This window comes from Labrus mixtus, chromosome 24 (assembly GCF_963584025.1).
Source record: "Labrus mixtus chromosome 24, fLabMix1.1, whole genome shotgun sequence".
In the NCBI taxonomy this organism is placed as follows: Eukaryota; Metazoa; Chordata; class Actinopteri; order Labriformes; family Labridae; genus Labrus; species Labrus mixtus.
In genome coordinates this window covers 6142526-6160408 of record NC_083635.1, presented here as the reverse complement: position 1 = coordinate 6160408, position 17883 = coordinate 6142526, and the positions used below count along the sequence as shown (strand labels likewise).

Genomic DNA, 17883 nt, shown 5'->3' with positions numbered 1-17883 from the left:
CTGATAACTGCTCTCATATCTGGCAAACCGAGGGGCGTCCAAAACAGCCCGGGGGGGGGGGGGGGGGGGGGGTCTCTGGTCCAAACAAATCCAGAACGTTCAGGACCAGAATCTAAAGTTAGGAGGACATACTGGCTGCTGCATTGTTCAGCACTTCAACATAGCATGTTTCCTTAATGTCTGATCATATAGTGAGCTCACTTTATCATTTAGTTCAGGAGGTATTTTACAGATTGGGCCTTCAAGCTCATTCTTAAATGAGAGTAAGGTCTTTTTACCTGCTCTTTTTGTAAAGTATCTTGCGAAAACATTTGTTATGAAGTGGCGCTATTCAAATAACGATTGATTGATATTGTTAGTGCAGCCACTAAGTGATTTGCTCATTTACATAATCTGTTCTTAAGTGTAAAGAACTGCTGAAATTGATGTAATGTCGTCCGGGCTTCACCTTGCTAAGGAGACTCTGCTAGAAGTTACTCAAAGGAAATACCAAGCGATTAAGCTGGAAAACCAAACAAACTTTCCCTCCTAACTGTGGAGACTAACATGCTGCATGCGTGCCCTCTCTTCCATTTTGATTACATAATCCCAAGATTAATTAGCTGTGTGTTTGAGTCACTTCCTGTGGCGCGACCCTCAAACCGGCTCCCTCTGCAATCTGGCCTATCGACTTACAGGGTGCCAGAGTTTTTTTTTTTCTTTGAAGGCTGCCTCGGCTTCAGAGGCAGAGAAACTCTCTGATCTGACGGCTAAAGGGAAAGGGCCCCTGCAGTGTGCCGGTACGGACTGATAAAAGCCCGAGAAAAACAACACACACACACTTGCAGGGCAGGAAAATTAAGAATAATTTGGTTGTGAAAACAAGAGGTGGTTTGGAACAATGACAATCTGGCTCCTTTGGTAATTTCCTGTTGGCGTTACACTCGTGTGATGTGGTCGTGACTGTTCTGCCGGGATCAGTCAAACCTGCGAGCAGATGGCATCGCACTCCTCCGGCAGACTGGGGATTGTCTGTGTTTTTTTTCAGAGACAGTAATTGGCCCGCTATGTCACGGACCGGAGCACGCTAACAGCCACTGCCAACGCCGCTCTGCAGCTACAACACGTGTAGTTCTGCTTTGTATGGCTCGTAATGTGATACCCACGCTACAAGTTATGATGACAGTGAGGAAAAACACTTTTTAGAAGAAATGCAACATTAACTTTGACACTTTGATTCATCTTCTAGGACTGTATCATCTGTTGTAAGCCCCTTCAGGGTCCTTACAATAACAGATATTTAAACTAGATTAGATAGCATCATAGTGATAAATCTGAGAGTGAATGGGAGTATATATGTATACCTTTCTCTCTTGTGTCTGGATAATTCAATTTCAGCGAAAAACCTTGAGTGAGTTATCTACATTGTGGGGTTGTCACAATACCAGATTTGTGAACTCTGATACGACGATGTGATTAGATTGATTGGGTAATTTCCTGTTAGTTATCACAACCATTGTTCAGGTGAACTCCAGCACATTGTCTAAATTGCACGAACAGATTGAAAACACGCCAACATGTTTGCGCGATTTAGACAATGTTTTTCCGTCTTCTTGCTGGTAGCAGGTATTCAAATCCGCCACCAGGGGGGCTCTCAATCAAAAACAATGACAAAAGATGACGTCGAGGCTTGGCAGGGAATCATGGGAGTTCTGTCTGCTGCTCGTACCCCTGCTGGTGAAGACCTGAGGGAGAGAATATGTTTACAGACGATTAGGTTTTTTTATCACAGCAGCACTAATAGCAACAGCAAGGCAGCTTTCATTAGCAGCTCTCGCTCCCTTATGCAGGGGTCTTTGACGTAACATCCGGCGTTTCCTTGGCAACGATAAACATTTCGTGCCTGGCAGTGTCATGGCTCAACAAAAAATATATAGGCTGTCAATTTTTAATTCATTAATTGAGATACTTTAATGTAAACATTGTCAATTCTACATACTATACCTGAAGCTGTGATGCTTTTTGATACTATCGACCAATCAAATAAAAGGGATTGCATCGTTCTAAAACATGTGATATCTAAAAGTATTCAAGTATCGATACATTTTGTCAACCTTAACCCCTTCTACTGGCGTCCTGGAGACCCCAAATAGTTAAACATATCATGTCTTGGATCTGGAAGTCTGTTAGCTGTGTTTGCTAAACAGTGTTTGCATTTAGGTGAAGAAAGCTCGTGTGGATAAATGGAACCGTGTGTGGGAGACGAAGCAAGCTGTATGAAAGAGAAGCAGAGTAATTGCATGTGTACTGTAAGAGTCTCTGTGTGTGTGTGTGTGTGTGTGTGTGTGTGTGGCTGGGATGCCGGGCACTTCAAAGCTTTGATGTTGAAGCTCCTAAATGAGGGCCACCAGAGGTCCAGACTAATGGGACATCATGGGGAGATTAGAGGCCAAGTGTAGCAGGCTGACAACACAGCATTATGTATGTGTGTGTGCCCGAGACGGAAAGCGAGAACACAAGTCTGTGTGTGTGTGTGTGTGAGATTCCCCTGTGTGTTCTCTTTCTGCAATTAAAAGTAAAAGTTTGACTCCAAGTCACAGATGGAGTTTGTGGCTAATTGGCCAGGAAGTGTTTATTTTCTTTCCAAAGTATTGCTGGTATGTCAATACAGCGAAGACAAAGTTGCATCAATCTGAACTTTTACGTTCTTTCCACAGACTGAGTATAAGAAGTGGCCATGATGAGGTTAACCGCTGCGTGCAGGACTGCACTTCTGAAGCCTGGATTGGTGCATTGTGGCCCTCACTACCTTGATTTTCGGTGACAGAAGGTACCAGGTTTGAACGAGAGGAGTGAGCGGTAAGCAATTATTATTATTCACCTAAAGCTGATTTATTTCTTGGCTTGTTTGATACATAAGGACAGCGTTTCCAACAGAATGACATTTTCTTAGTGGACCAAATGTGTTTATTTTTGGACTAAACATTGGGGAGTGCTTGTTCAAGGCAGTAAACGTAATGCCTGGCTTGTTATCTCCTCAGGTGTTCCTTATACATCGATGTATATGTGCAGGAGACCGGGATTGTTGTTGGATTTTCCCTGCAGAGAAGCGAGCTCAAGGTAAAATGATAAGAAATGTTTTTCATAACACTGTTCTGTCCTAACTAATTTTAAATTAACCGCTTTCTGCAAGTAACCAGCAGAGTTTAATATCTGCCTCTGTCACACAAACAAATGTCTTGAAGCCAGTGACAATCCTGATTATGATTTGCACGCCTCCACAAATACATCTGGAATATAAAAATAAATCTCAGCCAGCTTGTTTTTCCAGTATGGTATAAATCCTTTATTAAATAATCATAACAATAATTATAATAACAATCATAAAAAGAGCATTTCTGTACAAAGACCCCTTTAAAACAACAACAACAGCAGTCCGAGCAATGCGAAGGGGGCGGGGGATCGTGTCCTTTTACATCGTTTGGTCCTCCCAGGCAGAAGGGGGCGCTGTGACTGTCACTTGTCAGTGTCAAATGACTTTTTCTGATACCGGCTCCAAAGGCAAGCTGGATCCCCGAGGCTCCAAGGCACTTTGAAGAGAGTCAGTGGGGTCCAGAGAAGCGGGCTTCAGAGGAGAGGGACGGACCGTGTGTCGTATGTAAATGTTCATATGATGAAATGTTGAGTGCATGTCAGTGTGGTGACTCTTAGATGTTTGTGTACTCAAATATGCCTCAGGTTTCTCAGCAGCAGCCCGTGTTCCCTTCATGTATCGGTCAGAGCGCCTACTAGAATGTGTGGAAGTCGGTTCTGTATACACGTCTGTATATACAAGTGACGAAATGTGTGCATGTGCATGTTGGTGGGTGGAAATTTCTCATTCTCTCCTTTTCATGGCTCATGAGTCCTGGGGAAAAAAAGCCTTTCCAGTTGGTTCAAAACCGTCCCATTGAATGCCGATGCAAAGAAAAGATAAGAAATCCAAAAAAAGAGTTGAGGTGGGGGTCGTGATGTGTGAGTTTGGTTGAGTTCAGGGGGAGTAGGTCCTTTAAATCATGGCTTTTGAGGTCCACATATAAGAGAGAGATTTATCTCTTCGCTCTTGTCTTTTTGTCGCCTCAACGTTCCTTTTTTTAATACATTTCCAAGAAAAGTTTGCTTTTAAGGCTTTAAAGTCAGTCGATTGAGAAGTTTCCGGCTGTGCATTTTTTTTGATCCCGTTTGTTTTGTTGTCCTTTTGCAAAAGCACAGGGAGATCATCGCCCCCCCCCCCCTCCCTCCCCGTGAGAGAAATGAGGGAGGGGATTTTTTTAGTGCTCCGTCGTCCCCTCGCTCCTTTTGTTTCTTCAGTGGTGTTTCAGTCTCTGCCCTTACCAGCAATCCATAGGTTGCACCAACGAAAGCTCCTTGACCTTTTCACCATTAACCACAATGTAAACATGACCTTCTCTGTGACAGGAACCAGTAACAACTAAATCTAACAATAACTCGCTCTGTCATTTAAAAGAATATGTGTTAAAATGCCCCCTCCTCCCTACCTCTACGTACACATACACTTTCTTCTCCTCGTTTTTTTTTTTTTACTACTTACCCTCCAGGCCAGAACGAAAACATGAACAGAAAGAGAGAGTGATCGAGCAGAAAGACGAGCTCGACGAACGCCGGTGACTAAAAATACCACAGACTGTCAGGAACTAAGAAGATAACTGAGACTGATAGGTAGCAGAACAAAACAAAAAAAAAGTCAACGGGGCCACACAAAGGAGCTAAGTTCTAGGCCACTGTGTTCACGTGATCCAAAAGAGACGCTTTCTAAGCTTGTTCCTAACCTACCACCGATCCATCACAATGTGTTCTGACTCTGTATGTGTAGCTTACAGTATCCAGTTTCAAAATTAGACCTCGTACAAATCTAAGATGCATTTATAAACACGTCTCTTTTGGTGGAGCAGGAACCTGTAACTGATATGTGTAGATATTTAGTTTTTGAGGCCGAAAATGTCTCCGCAGTGGAATAATCCATCGGGGGGGGGGGGGGGGGGGAACCCCAGTTTCACCTCAACTGGGTTCTTTCCCCAAATAAGAAATTCCAAGATCGGACTTTGCCACGTTTTTTCCAGCTCGAAAGCAGTCCTCGTATGAGCTGAAAAGTGACGTCGTCCGTCTGTCTGGGGAGCTGCACCACCGAGAAAGTAAACTGACAATAAAGTGAACGGGACGGAATGAAGAAAATAGTGAGAGCTTTTCACAGAGCGCCTGCGTCTGTCCTCACGCCTCGGTGCAGCAGCGCTGTTGGTTCAGTTTGACCTTGTGCTTGAGGCCGTCGTACAGTTCGAAGTTGTAGTTCTCGAGGGTGGTGGAGGAGCGCGATGACAGGCCGCTGTAGGAGCAGGTGCAGTACAGGAGGAGGCCGGCGCACACCGCCCCGAGCAGGACGCCCAGGGAGCTCATGACGATGATGGTGACCAGGATGGGGTCCAGCGTGTACAGCCACGAGTTGTCCTTCTCTGAGACGCGAGTCACCGGAGGATCAGACGACGGGGACGCCGTGTTCCACTCAGGAAACTGTAAAACTGTGACAAGAAAGGAAGGAGGGAGGACAGTAGAGTTAACTTAAGCGATCAGGGTTTTTCCTGCATAGAGAATTCTTTGGCGCCCCCCAAAGAGGTTTTACCCAGCGCCAAAGGAAAATCAGACGATTCAAATTGCAAATCAAATCCTCTCTGAATTTATGTTAAAAATATCAAAACATCAAACGACTGTTGATCAAGCAGAACATAAACTTAAATACGACGTCATCTCCCCTCTCATCCGTTTACGCAGGTGGCTCGCGCTACACAGCCAGCTGATTGACTGCTCGTTTCTTTTGACTGGTTCATGATGCTCCGCTGACACCCTCAAGTGCTAAATGCGGGTTGATTTTCCGTTTGAGTTAATTTCAAAGAGCGATCCACTTCATGGCGGTAAATATTTATCCCAACAGTCATGTTAAAACTAAACTGCTTATGATGTAGGCTAGCTGCGGCTACTTGTCCCTGTCCCTCTGCTGTCTGCAGACGGGTCATTGCAGGGGCACGCTGAGACGAGACACACCAACATACCTGGCTGTAAACGCACACACACACACACACACACACACACACACACACACACACACCAACCACCACGCACACCTGTTTACTTGTAGTGCAACGGAACACGGTTGATCCGCGATCAACCGTGTGAACTTCTCCACACAGACTGTCAAACAGCGCTGCGTTATAGCCATATAATAAATATATTTTTATTATTTCTCAATTTCCTGATCTGATCAAATGATCAAAATTATCTGTGACTTAAATCTGTGATTATTTGACATAATACCTTAGTAACTCAAATAAATGTACTTAAACAACATAAAACTAAAACACAATTTAAAGCAAGAGCAAAAAAAAAAAAAAAACTTTCCCAGATTTAATTGGGGTTTCAGTAACTTAAGCATAATGATACTATTATTTATAAAATGGTCAGAAATAACAGGAAATGCACAGATTTCTGTCAAATAAGGTCATACAGACTCAGACTATCCTGTAATACGCGGGTCAAACGTTTACTACAGCGCGTATAGTCACCCCCCAAAGGCCCGTTCTGAGCCAGGCGATGTGACTGAACTGAAATGGCTTTCGCATTCTGAGACCAGAAATGTGACTAAAATAAGTGCCTTACCTCCACCTAATGCGTCTCTGCCACTGAAGAGACGTCCATCTCCAAATTCGTTGGGTCTCTTAACTGTTGGGAGACACACAGGAAACACGGTCTTCAAGCATCAAGCAAATTACGCCCACATTTAATTCTGCACAGCAAAAGCACCAAAAACCTTGAAATTAAAAACCCTTTCTAAAGCTAGAAATCAAATAATCCTTCTTTCTCATTTTACTGGTGCCATGACATTTTGAGCTCCACATGACACGTACGTCTGCGAATAATAGAAAAATACGTCTTTATTTATCGAGAAACATCGTTATGATACATTCCAGTCAAACACACAGTCGTCACATAACATACTGATGGCATAAGACTGTTCATTCCCAGTAAAAACAGATGCAGAAATCATTAACAACAACAATCACTATCACCGTTAGAATCACTGTTACCGACAAGTTTAAGAGTGGTGACTAAGATGATTAAAGACACGGGAAAAGTAACGGGCAGCCACATTAAAGTAGTGCTTGTGGCTTTAAATGGCGTTAAAAACTCACTCAAAGTCAGGCCGGTGTGAACTGAAAATTGATGTCGAGTGTCTGAATTGGAAGATTACAAGTGGTAAAAACTTAAGGATGGCTGCAGCACTTTAGTGGAGCCAAATAACTCAAGTGTACTTTAGATGAGAGTGTGTGTGTGTGTGTGTGTGTGTGTGTGTGTGCGTGTGTTTGCTGCTTTTGGCAATCGTGCAGGAGTGGGAGTAGCGGCTTGGCAAGGCACACGTCTAGATCTGGAGGTCTTTGACGGCCAATGGCGTTATTAATTCTGTTTCCAGGGAAACTGTAGTTGGCAGCGGGTTGGCCGATGAAGGTGCGGCGGTTTGGAGGGAAAAGTGCTTACCGCAGCCTTAATAAATGTTATCCGTCCATTAACTAATTACAACTATTAGAGGCTTGGAGCGTAACGGTGTCGGGATGGACCGAGCAGGGTGTCCAATCCCTCCTCCTCCTCCTCCTCAGCGTGATTTAAAAGCACAAACTGAAAGCGTGCCAAAAAAAGTGCTTTTTTTTTTTTTTTTTTTTTTTACTCCCAAGAGAAAAAGCTCTGCGTCTAAATTGTGGCAACAAATTGGAGGTGCTTTCTGCCGAGCTGTGGGCGAGAAGGTGATGGATTCTTACTGGTGTGACAGATCACGAAAAGCACGGCCCGTTAAGCTCCAGAGTGAAGACCTCAATTTCATTCAATCCGGGGTGTTAAAATGAGCTTGTTTCACAGAGAGAGAGCGAGATAGATTGCTGCAAATGTGTCTCTCTCGGACACTTTGGAGGAATTGAACTATAAATCTTTTTCATTACAGATATTAGGGTTTTCACAATACCAGATTTTTAAACTTATATTATGTTAGTAAAATTCAAATGATATCCATACAACACCAACAAAAGAGAAGTCCTAGGAACCTGATGTTGGGGATCTTATTTCTGAACAAAACTCTAAACTGTCTAAATTGCACAAATACATTGGCGACAACACATTGTGTGCAGTGTGGACAGTGCTCTCTTTCTCTCCCAGCAGCTTGTGGTTAAAGATTGTAGTTTTAAAACGCGTGCTATCGAGCAGTATCGAACATTTTGACAACCTCGTGTAAGTTAGAAGTGCATCAGCTCCGTCTTATTTTATGTTCGAAGCTCGTCCGAGGCCTCCTATGACGCTCTGCTCTGCTTTTCATTACATCTTGGATCCCTCTCAAGGCTGCACATATACAGGAAAACACAGCGCTTATGGCTTCCAGCTGGTCCAGCGGCATTGTGGGATTTGTCGGAGTATAAATCAAGTAAGAAGTGGTGATGGCAGACAGCTGTGTCTATTTACAACCCCTAAAACAACAAGCACATATTCCCACTGAAAACACAACACAGCTCGGCTTGGCAGGGCTTTCATCTGGGCAGCTCAAAGACAAGGGGGAACAACGGGTGTGGGTGGTATGGAGCAGAAATGGGAGTGGAACAACGTGCTTTATTACGCCAGAGAATCAAGATGAAACACTAAACACTGAAGACGGCTGCATCCATCACTGACTGATGCCTTTATCAGGGGGGAGACAAGATGTTCAATCAAACGAGCTGGTTATCTCCATTTGTGATGCAGGATTTTAAGTATGATGGATTTGCATTCCTTTTGTTTTTTAATGTGCACATGCTCTGTTGAAAAGGACAAAGGAAGGATTTTTATTTTCTCCTCACAGCATCCTGACTACTGGTACGACTCATATCACAGCTATCTCGTGTTGTTATTACAGAAGGGTTTTATTTTCTGGGGCTTGCCAGATCATTTCCACAGCTAGCAGCCTCTCAGCCTAACAGTTTTCTCCCTCTCTCTCCCAGCACTGCACAGCTCTTCATGTCTCTGGGGTCTTGTTTTAGCCTGTGGTTTGGCAGCTTTGGCTGGCTCTCGTGGCTGAACCAGCTCAAATCCCCTCCTCCTCTCCCCAGCCCACACACGGCTGTGTGTTCTGTCCATGCTGGGGTCATTTCTAGAGGACCGCTGGGGTTATGAGGAGCCAGACGGCGCTCAATGGTCCGAGGCAAGCTGTTCAGATAAATAACTTACTCCGAGTTAAGTCCTCTCATCAGGAGCAACATAGTGTGAAATGTCAACAACAGAAAAACAGCAACCGAAGCTACATCCATTGAAGACAGAGAGGGCACAGTGTTTCTTTGCAAATTTCCACTTGGCAGTTTTGGACAATGTCTGTGTCACTCTTGTGACTAAATACGTGAAGGGTTCTTCCATGTTCTGTCATTTCCGCAGCCATCATGCTGCACTGACATCACAAGTCAGCAGACACATCACAGATAAGTGCTTCACTTTTCAGCAGAGGGTACGGTGTCTGTCCCGGCTGTCCAGCCTCACTGTCAGGACTGGCTCCACCCCTGGGGTGGCCATACTGGAGGACCAGTTAGAATACTGGAAACACTGCGAGGAGCTGTGATAGGCCACTGATAGCTGGCTCTTCTTGGTGGCCAGGTGTTGTCGGCAGCAACAGAGCGCTCTGACCAAGATGGCCACTGCCAGGAGAAGGAGGGCGCCTCCGGCGGCCATAATGTAATACCAGTGGATGGGCAAGGGAGGCACAGGAACGCCTCCCCCTGGTGGAGAGACACAGAGTAATTGGCCAGCGGGAAAAGAGAGGAGTGGCACTTTTCTACATTGAATTCTTTATTGTCTATCCCTGTACGTCCTCATCATGTGAACAGCAGGCGTGCACCTCATGAGCATGCACAAGCATGCTGGTTGCAAAAATAAAACTCCACGACCCCAAAAAAGTTAAAATGAAAATGCATCCATTTCTTTTATGTAGCTTGGGTTGCATTCAGACAATTTTTCACACCAAGAACATCAAGAGATTTAGTTTGAAATCAGTCCAATGGTTGATCCAATCATATGCAATTCAATTAAACTTTTTCTAAGCTCCAATGAAAATAACTTGGTGTGAAACTGAAGCCAAAATGATTAGTTATAAAAGCACCCACACACATCGAATTATGGTGCTTCCTCTCCCTGTTTCGCACTGGCACAGCGAGCTCAAACAGCCCCCTGATAGCGTCTCAGAACCATGCAAGAATCAGTCGGACACCACATGAGAATCCGATGTTCCAGAGCTCTCACTGAGCCCATATTGGATGGGGATTTGTTATTTAGCTGGCTCTGGTTGGCAGATTTGTTTTGAGTACATAATTTATCCTGCTCTCTGTTCTTCCTCATTTTTTCCTTCTCGCTCATGCAGCAGCCTCCTGGCCAGTCCTCTCCTCCTCAAGCCAAGCTCCTGTCTCCTTGGAGACTATCTCCTCAGATCCTCTACACTGCTGCCCCTGGCTTGAACCCCCTTCTCCAATTCTTGGTAAGAACCGACTAAGCACCTTCCAAGAAGCCTCTACTCGACTCTCCAAATCGGCTATGCAAAAACGAACCCCTGAGGACATCAAATAAAGCCCACATGTACCATCCACACCTGATAGGGAGAGTTGTTAAGACTGTGAGAAAGTCAAACTGATCTAGTGAAAGTGAGGCAGAGCTGAATACATTCAGATTTTTGGACCGTGTCACATAATTACAGAGGGAAATGGTGCGTGCTGCTGCTACTTCACACTGCACACACTCATTAGACAGAGCTGAGCTGGGGAGTGGAGAGAGAGAGAGACACCCGTGCTTGTCGCTGCTCAGTCACTCTATCTGATTGCTTTTCACTGGGGACACTGGTATGTGTGTGTGTGTGTGTGTGTCCATATCAATGTGTGTTTTTGTGCATGTTTGTCAAGGGTGAGAGACTCTGTGCAGGTTTGTGTATGTGAAGGCGGAGCAGTGGAAAAGCCAAAGAAGTGCACACACATCACATTCGCACTGAAACCGCCGAGCTCTTATCTTATTGGGAGACATTATGAGATGCCAAAACACTAACATCAATCTCATAGAGTCTCCCAGGATGCTCTAAATATTTTTCATGAGGCAGACAGTTATTTAAAACCCTCCAGGCTGCGTCAGGAAGCATAAAAGTGAGGATATGTAGCTCTTTTCAAATATCTGACTCCATAAGGTGCGCTTGATTTAGCTTGCCTTGCACGCAGTTTGCTCTTTTGAGACTAATGCATTGTTTCCACCGAGACTGACGAGGGGAAAACTAATGCACCGTAACACATTACTGAAATCATTTATTTTATGACTATAATAGAGTTTGAGAAAATGTATTTGCAAATTCAGTAATTAAGATCAGTGAGTACCAAACTGTGGGAAATATACTGCTGATGGTGAGCAAGCCATGCTAGAGGTTTGACAATACAGACCTGAACTTAATTAATTAATTTAGCTGTAATACGGAAATATCTAATTCTATGAAAACGTCGGCACTATGGACTAATTTCAATTTTAAGAGTTAAAAATAAACCTGTTGCTGGAGAATATTTTGAGCTGAAATAAGAAAAAGACTTCTCTATTGGGTCTATTGTGCGCTGATATGACGATGCAAAGCCAATCAAATGATGCTTAAATAACTTCATAACAGTAACATCTCAGGGACAACTAGAGAAACGTGTTCTGACCATTTCTGGGAACCGCTGATGCAGATTTTAGTCGGGGGTTAAGTTTTTGTTTTGGCGATGTTTTCATGCTGCCGACTTTACGATGAGTCACTCGATTTAAACATGAATGCATTTTTAATTAATCTGAAACACAGCTCGAGCAGGCTCAGCATGTGTGTCGCCGCTGCTTCGGGCCGATTGCTCAGCGGTTTAGACGACTAAGTGCGACCAAGCAAAACAACCCCAGGCTAGTGCATATCAACGGGCAAGGAAGCAAGACCAGAGAGGAAGTGACATCATGAAGTGAGACTCACCTGGGTTTTCTGGAGAAAATGCCGTGAAGGGTTCTGTGAGGACAGAGAGAGTGAGGCAGACACAGAGACGAGAGGGATAGAGAGAGGGAGAGGGAGAGTCTGTTAGATTACTTTAAATAGGAGAGAAAAAGTCAGCCAAATGTCACAGAAATGTCACAAGACTATCAAACTCCTCCTGAGGAAATTTCACTTAATTCCTCAGATAGCTCACATGAGTTATGGCATTTGCTCGGCTCCTTTGCTAAAATGCAATTTCAAACAGAGTGCATTGTGTGAGCTGGGAATTTGAGATGGGCTGTGCGACGTGTATGTTCACAAAGTTCATGCATTTCAAGTTGTTTATCAGCGCAGTCCAGTTAAACTGGTGGGGGCGGGGGGTGTTGGCTTGCTGCAAATGCACAGAGCAGAACCTTCACTTTGATTGCCTGGAATGCAAACACAAAGACTTTGAGTGTGTGTGTGTGTGTGTGTGTGTGTGTGTTAGAAAGACGGAAACCGATGTGGGAACCGGTGCCTTTTGGCGTTACCGCCAACGTACTGTGCAAAAACTCAACTGCGTCGGGTGATAAGCAACATCCCAGAATGCTCTGGGAGTGGCGAGGGAGGGGGAGGGTGGAGGAAACACAGCAGCAGCAGTGGAGGCAGGAGGAGGAGAGGGCTGGGCTCACACGTTTGCCTTCCAAGCTGCTGTGCTTCTTAGACTCTCATGACACACACCTCAAAATGACACAAAAACTGAAGTGCAGAAACACTTTGCACCCACACACTTTCCCTGAATTACACTCTTCCTGTTCTCCCCTGCACCATGGACGTCAGTCAGCAGTGATGACGGCAGGTTTTTTGGCTCTGAACCCCCCGGCTCGCTCTCTGATCTGTTTAAGACCCTCTCCAAAGCCCCTGCTCGGGCCAGATTAAGGCGGCTCTGCTGGCGCTGGCTCACACCAAACAGGCATCTAGAAAGTTGCTTGGGAAACAGCCTGTCTAGTAATTCCCTTTGACGGCTCGAGAAAAGCTCTGTTTACAAATACGACAGAGGAGAGAGTGCAGGAGAGAGAAAGAGAAGAAGAGAAATCTAATGAAACATAGATTAGCATCGGCGAGGCCCACAGGGCGTTTATGGCCTACTTTTACTATTCTTATTCTTTTCTTATTTTGTGGAGGAATAAACGTTGTCCCTCCCTCTCCTTCCTCCTTTCATCTCCGTGTTCGGTGGGCTCTTTGGCGAGGAGGAGAGGCTGTCTTGGAAACTGGGGTGGGAGTGGAGGGAGGATTTGGGATGTTTATCACTTCATGTGTGTCACTGTTCAAGGGCCTTAGGGCTAAAAGTGGAGGGAGGGGGGGGGGGGAGACGGAGAGCAGATTGATGGAGGGGGAGATGACGAGGTGAGACAGTTGACATGGGATAAGAGGGAGCTGGTCGGTCAAATGGATGCCTCTTTTCTTTATTCTGCATTGACAAACTCTGGGCTCTCTCTGTCATAGTTATCTTTAGAAATGCATGAATGAGACGTTAGTGACTTACGTGTACACTCTTTCAGAGGGATGCTGGAGCTCATGTGGATGTTGTCGATCCAGATGTGTCCTCTGGTGCCGTGCACAAAGAAACCCTCCATCACCACCTACGACAGCCAGAAGAGTGGAGGAGGAAGACGCACAGGATGAAGGCACGTGGGAGCAGCGGGGTGGGGGCAAATTGAAAACGAGGACAAGCAAGAGGAGGAGGAGAAAGAAGATGAAAACTTAATACAGTTCCTGTGATCTGAAAGTTGCACTCAACACTTGCAATCTTCCTCCCTGTCTCTGCAAGCTTCTTCACTTCCAACTTACTTTTTCATGAGAATGTTAACTGCTTGTGATGTCTCTGACAAATGCGCCAAACAATCCCGTAGCCAACAGAGACTACGTGGCTTACTTTGGCTGCTTTTGAAGTCAAACCTGGCCTAAGGTGACAGAGAGGTTAAAACTGAAGCTTTCATAAGCTCACAGGGGAACGCATCTCTCCTTTTCAACTCTGATAAAGACATTAAAGATATGTTTGTCTGTCTGGGGAGACGTATAATAAAGGGTCTGACCCAGATTTATCACAGACACTCTTTAATAAAGCTCGCTGATATTGGCTACGAGCGTCTTCAGCATTTGCACTTTTTCAAACCAGTCAAGAAAAAGTGGTTTTATTACCTGGAAGTCTTTGGGGGAGCGAGGCAGTATGGTTCGACCCTCCTTCCACACAGGACCCTGATCGTCTTTGAGCGTCCACAGCACGGTCTCCTCGTTGTGGTTGTCCCGCAGCAGGACCTTTAGGTGGCCCTGAGCCTCGCCGGACAGCTGGTAGAAGAAGAGGAGGCAGAGCGGCCCCGTGTCGGCCGCAACAACAGGGCTGACCAGCCGGGCCCGCTGCTGCTCCGTCTTCAGGCTGGCGTCCATGTACAGATAACTGTTGAGCTCTGGAGGGGAGGAGATAAGAAGACACATGAGGACGAGTGTGTGTTAAATGACTGAAATTTAAAGTCAACGTAGAGTCCATATCTCAAGACAAACGCCACACAGTTCACTGTTTCTTAAAGACATGTACCAGGATTTTACAGACACATTGCACCTCGCTTTATGAACCTTTGAGTCCTAAAATCTGTACGCTTATAACAGCTCACATCCTGTGCATGCACCGGCATCTGAAAGACTTGAATTTGAACAAATCTGCTTTTAAAACTTTAGTATTACATTAAAAAAAACTCGAGTTAAGAGCACAGAGTATCGAGTGAAGCCAGAGAACGGAGGCATGGGAGAACTTCACGGCAACAATATGCAACCAAGCTGTTTGAGTAATTCCAACAAAACGAGCAGAGCTTTTGTTTTAACCTTGAGTTTTGCTGGTTGCACGAGTCAAATGAAAGTGAAAAAATTCAGATTTAATGGGTTTTTTTCATTTATCCCTGGAGGAGTTAAAAACTCTGAATCTGAACGTCTGTACAGACTTTTGATATCCGCTGTGAACGGATGCTGCCGGAATGACTTTGTGGAGCACGTACGGATTCTGTGTGGCCGCACAGTTGTGATCATTAATCACCAGTGCTCGTACATGCAGACAGACTCGTGCACACATACAGTATGTGTTTTCACACAGTTACAGATATCCCCAACATGACTCACAAACAAAAAAAGAAACTAATGACCAGATGCCGACAGGAACCAAATCACTACCAACACAATAGTCACTCCAAACAATAGAGGATATGACAAACATAAACACGCAGAAGAATAGGTACCCTGCTCGTACACGGCGTGCTACAAGAACTCCAGCCAACAAGATCCTCTATGCCTGTTTCTCTTCACCCCTCTCCTCCTGCCCCCCCCCCCCCTCCTCTCCCAGGTGACTTAAACAGCGGAAAAGTGCAACAAAACGCACGCCACTCCATTTGTTTACACCAGAGGATGTTTAGTTTGAAAATTGGATGCCGACATGAATTCCATTGTGAGAGAATAAGATTGGTGAGTCCACAGTATGTACGTGTGTGTATGCGTGTGTGTCAGAGAGCGTGTGTGTGTGTGTGTGTGTGTGTGTGTGTGTGAGAGAGAGTCTGTGCATGTGAGAGTTCCTCAAAGAGGCGTCTGCTGAAGAATTTCTTAAGTGGGCCCTGTGGGAAAAAATCCAGTATCAACAATCTGCAGATTAAATCACCTGCTTTATCATGGACAACTGTGTGTGTGTGTGTGTGTGTGTGCGTGTGAGCTAATACGTGCTTCTCTTTCTCACGAGCAGTGAAAGAATTCAGAAGCAATTCAGAGCATTCAGGTGTTTTTCAGGATGTGTGTGAATGTCTCATATTTTTTGTTTCCCAGCTGCATAAAGTTTGTCTTAGAATCCCGACGCAGCTTTATTTTTCATGTTTTTATCCTGTTCTGTCTTTCTTTTGTGCTCAGAGTTTAAACCTGGAAGCTGAATGATGATGCTCGCCTCTCGTGGAAGCTCATTGGTCACACTCTGACCTTGTGCAGATGCTCGGTCATGATCGGATGTCACCGGGGATCTAGGTCGAGGTAATTAACTCCGCCTGTCAAACAACTTCACAGCCGTAATAATGACTTTAGGTTAAAGTAAATAATACTTTGTGTATTTAGCGTCAGAGTTACCCTCAGATGTCCTCGAGCTTCTTTGAACTCTGTGACTGAAGCCGGTTGCTCAGTAACAGATTGTTTCTTGTGCCGATAGCTTGTGTGTTTCTAAGTGCCTGAGAGGACGCTCTGAGCATTAGGGGGTGTCAGTTTTTATAATTGCAGTCAGACCTTCCCCGTTTTTTCATGTGTCATCAAACTTTGGAGCAAAAAGAGTTTGTAACTGAGCTGAGTCACAAACTGTTAAAAGATCCAAAAACGAAGAATTGAAAGCGGTCTTTATTGCTATTTTGTGGAAGCATTTGCCGCTCAGACATGAAACAAATCTTATATTTAGTATCGTGGTCACTGCCAATCCTACTCCTTTACTGAAGAGTTTACAAACTTTCGTTTAAAGGTAGTCGTGGCCCTTCTTCTGTTTTAGTTTTGGTGTGAGACACTTGTTATATATTACTGAAAAGAGAGACAGGAAGTCCCACCAGGCCTCTACACCTGTGGAAGATAACCAGCTACCAATCCACCTCGGTGCTGTGTAAGTCCTTTACGGAAATGTATGTTAGAGTGACAGAGCGCTTGTTTGTGGTTAACGTGACTTTAAAAAAGATGACAAGTTGCCATATTTACTAGATATGGGGGGGAAAAAAAAACAAGATTTTGAATAGATTCATAACTTCCTAAAATCGAGTGCTAATGCTAGATCTTTAACTCAGTTCAACGCCAAACGGAGCAGCAAGAAATTCAGCAAACGACTGGAGTAGATCCTGAAGTATGGACTCGTTCAAAAATAGACTTTGAATCGAAAATAGATTCTCAATCGAGTCGTGAGACACTCAATGATACTTAAATTTTAATAGCTACATGTTTTGCAAAAAATGGAAGACGACGATTTGGGCAAAACGATTAAACCTTTCAGGGCATCGAGTGGGACCCTGCTGTAACACCTGACTTTAAACACTCCCCCGTTTCTGTTCCAGACAAAATGTTTAACAGAAAACCTGTTTGGGAAAAAAAGTGTTGGAGCGGGACCTGAACACCTGCTTCTTCTCTAGAGCTCCTTACAGTGTTTTACTGTAAGTGTGCGTTTCAGGACAGCTGTGCTCCTGTTATTGACCGACTGGGTCGATAACCTTTCGCTGAGCTCGCTTGTGTGCGCGCTCCCTCCAGCAGATCCGACAAGCAGTATCTGGAGGGACAAATCTTCACCGCGACTTGACAGCTCCCCTCTGCCCGCCATACGCCCAGACTCGCCTGTGTGTGACACTTCAGACAGTGTGTGTGACAGTGTGTCCCTTGGCAGCTCCGCAGTGAGTGTGTGTGTGTGGGAACTCACCCGCGCTGCAAATGAGACTTTTTTTTTTTTTTTTTTTAGGGGTTGTTTTTCCTGCGTGTGTGTGTGTGTGTGTGTGTGTGTGTGTGTGTGTGCGCCCTGAGAGAGGATGTGCGAGTGAAACATATTTGTGACTCTGCGAGGCGTTTCATCACTCATTTTTTTTAATGCCTCCGCCGCCTCGTGTTGCAGTGCGGCCTCTTGCAGCGAACCCCCCGCCGTTGCGCCTCTTGTTCGCCAGACAGCTCATAATGGAGGCTGCCTCGCGGACGCAGCACAACAGAGCATTATTAATCCATTTCACAGCAGTCTCCTGCAGCGAGAGGCAAACAAGGATTCTTTCTATGAAGCCTAGTTAACGCTCGATTACTAGCGGGGGGATATTAACCCAAATAATCCA

The 17883-nt window shown here is 45.0% G+C and overlaps 1 protein-coding gene and 1 long non-coding RNA gene across 5 annotated transcripts in view; one reads left to right on the top strand and one right to left on the bottom strand.

Moving 5' to 3' along the window:
* nrp2a (neuropilin 2a) overlaps nucleotides 1-17883 on the bottom strand; it is an 88121-nt gene that overhangs the window by 11518 nt on the left and 58720 nt on the right. For 2 of the 4 annotated variants that reach the window (XM_061032952.1, XM_061032953.1), the window contains exons 14-18: nucleotides 14225-14490; nucleotides 13569-13665; nucleotides 12047-12079; nucleotides 6685-6747; nucleotides 3299-5552 (exon numbers count right to left, since the gene is read on the bottom strand). In XM_061032952.1, coding sequence (XP_060888935.1) covers nucleotides 5248-5552; nucleotides 6685-6747; nucleotides 12047-12079; nucleotides 13569-13665; nucleotides 14225-14490 — 764 coding nt within the window. In that variant the 3' untranslated portion in view covers nucleotides 3299-5247. Of the gene's footprint in view, nucleotides 1-3298; nucleotides 5553-6684; nucleotides 6748-6941; nucleotides 9807-12046; nucleotides 12080-13568; nucleotides 13666-14224; nucleotides 14491-17883 lie in introns of those variants that run through there. The other 2 variants (XM_061032954.1, XM_061032955.1) reach the window with 2 other exon arrangements.
* Nucleotides 2749-10670, top strand: LOC132959763 (uncharacterized). Its single transcript, XR_009667091.1, has 3 exons — nucleotides 2749-2838; nucleotides 3021-3099; nucleotides 10445-10670. It is a non-coding gene; the product is annotated as an uncharacterized LOC132959763 (long non-coding RNA).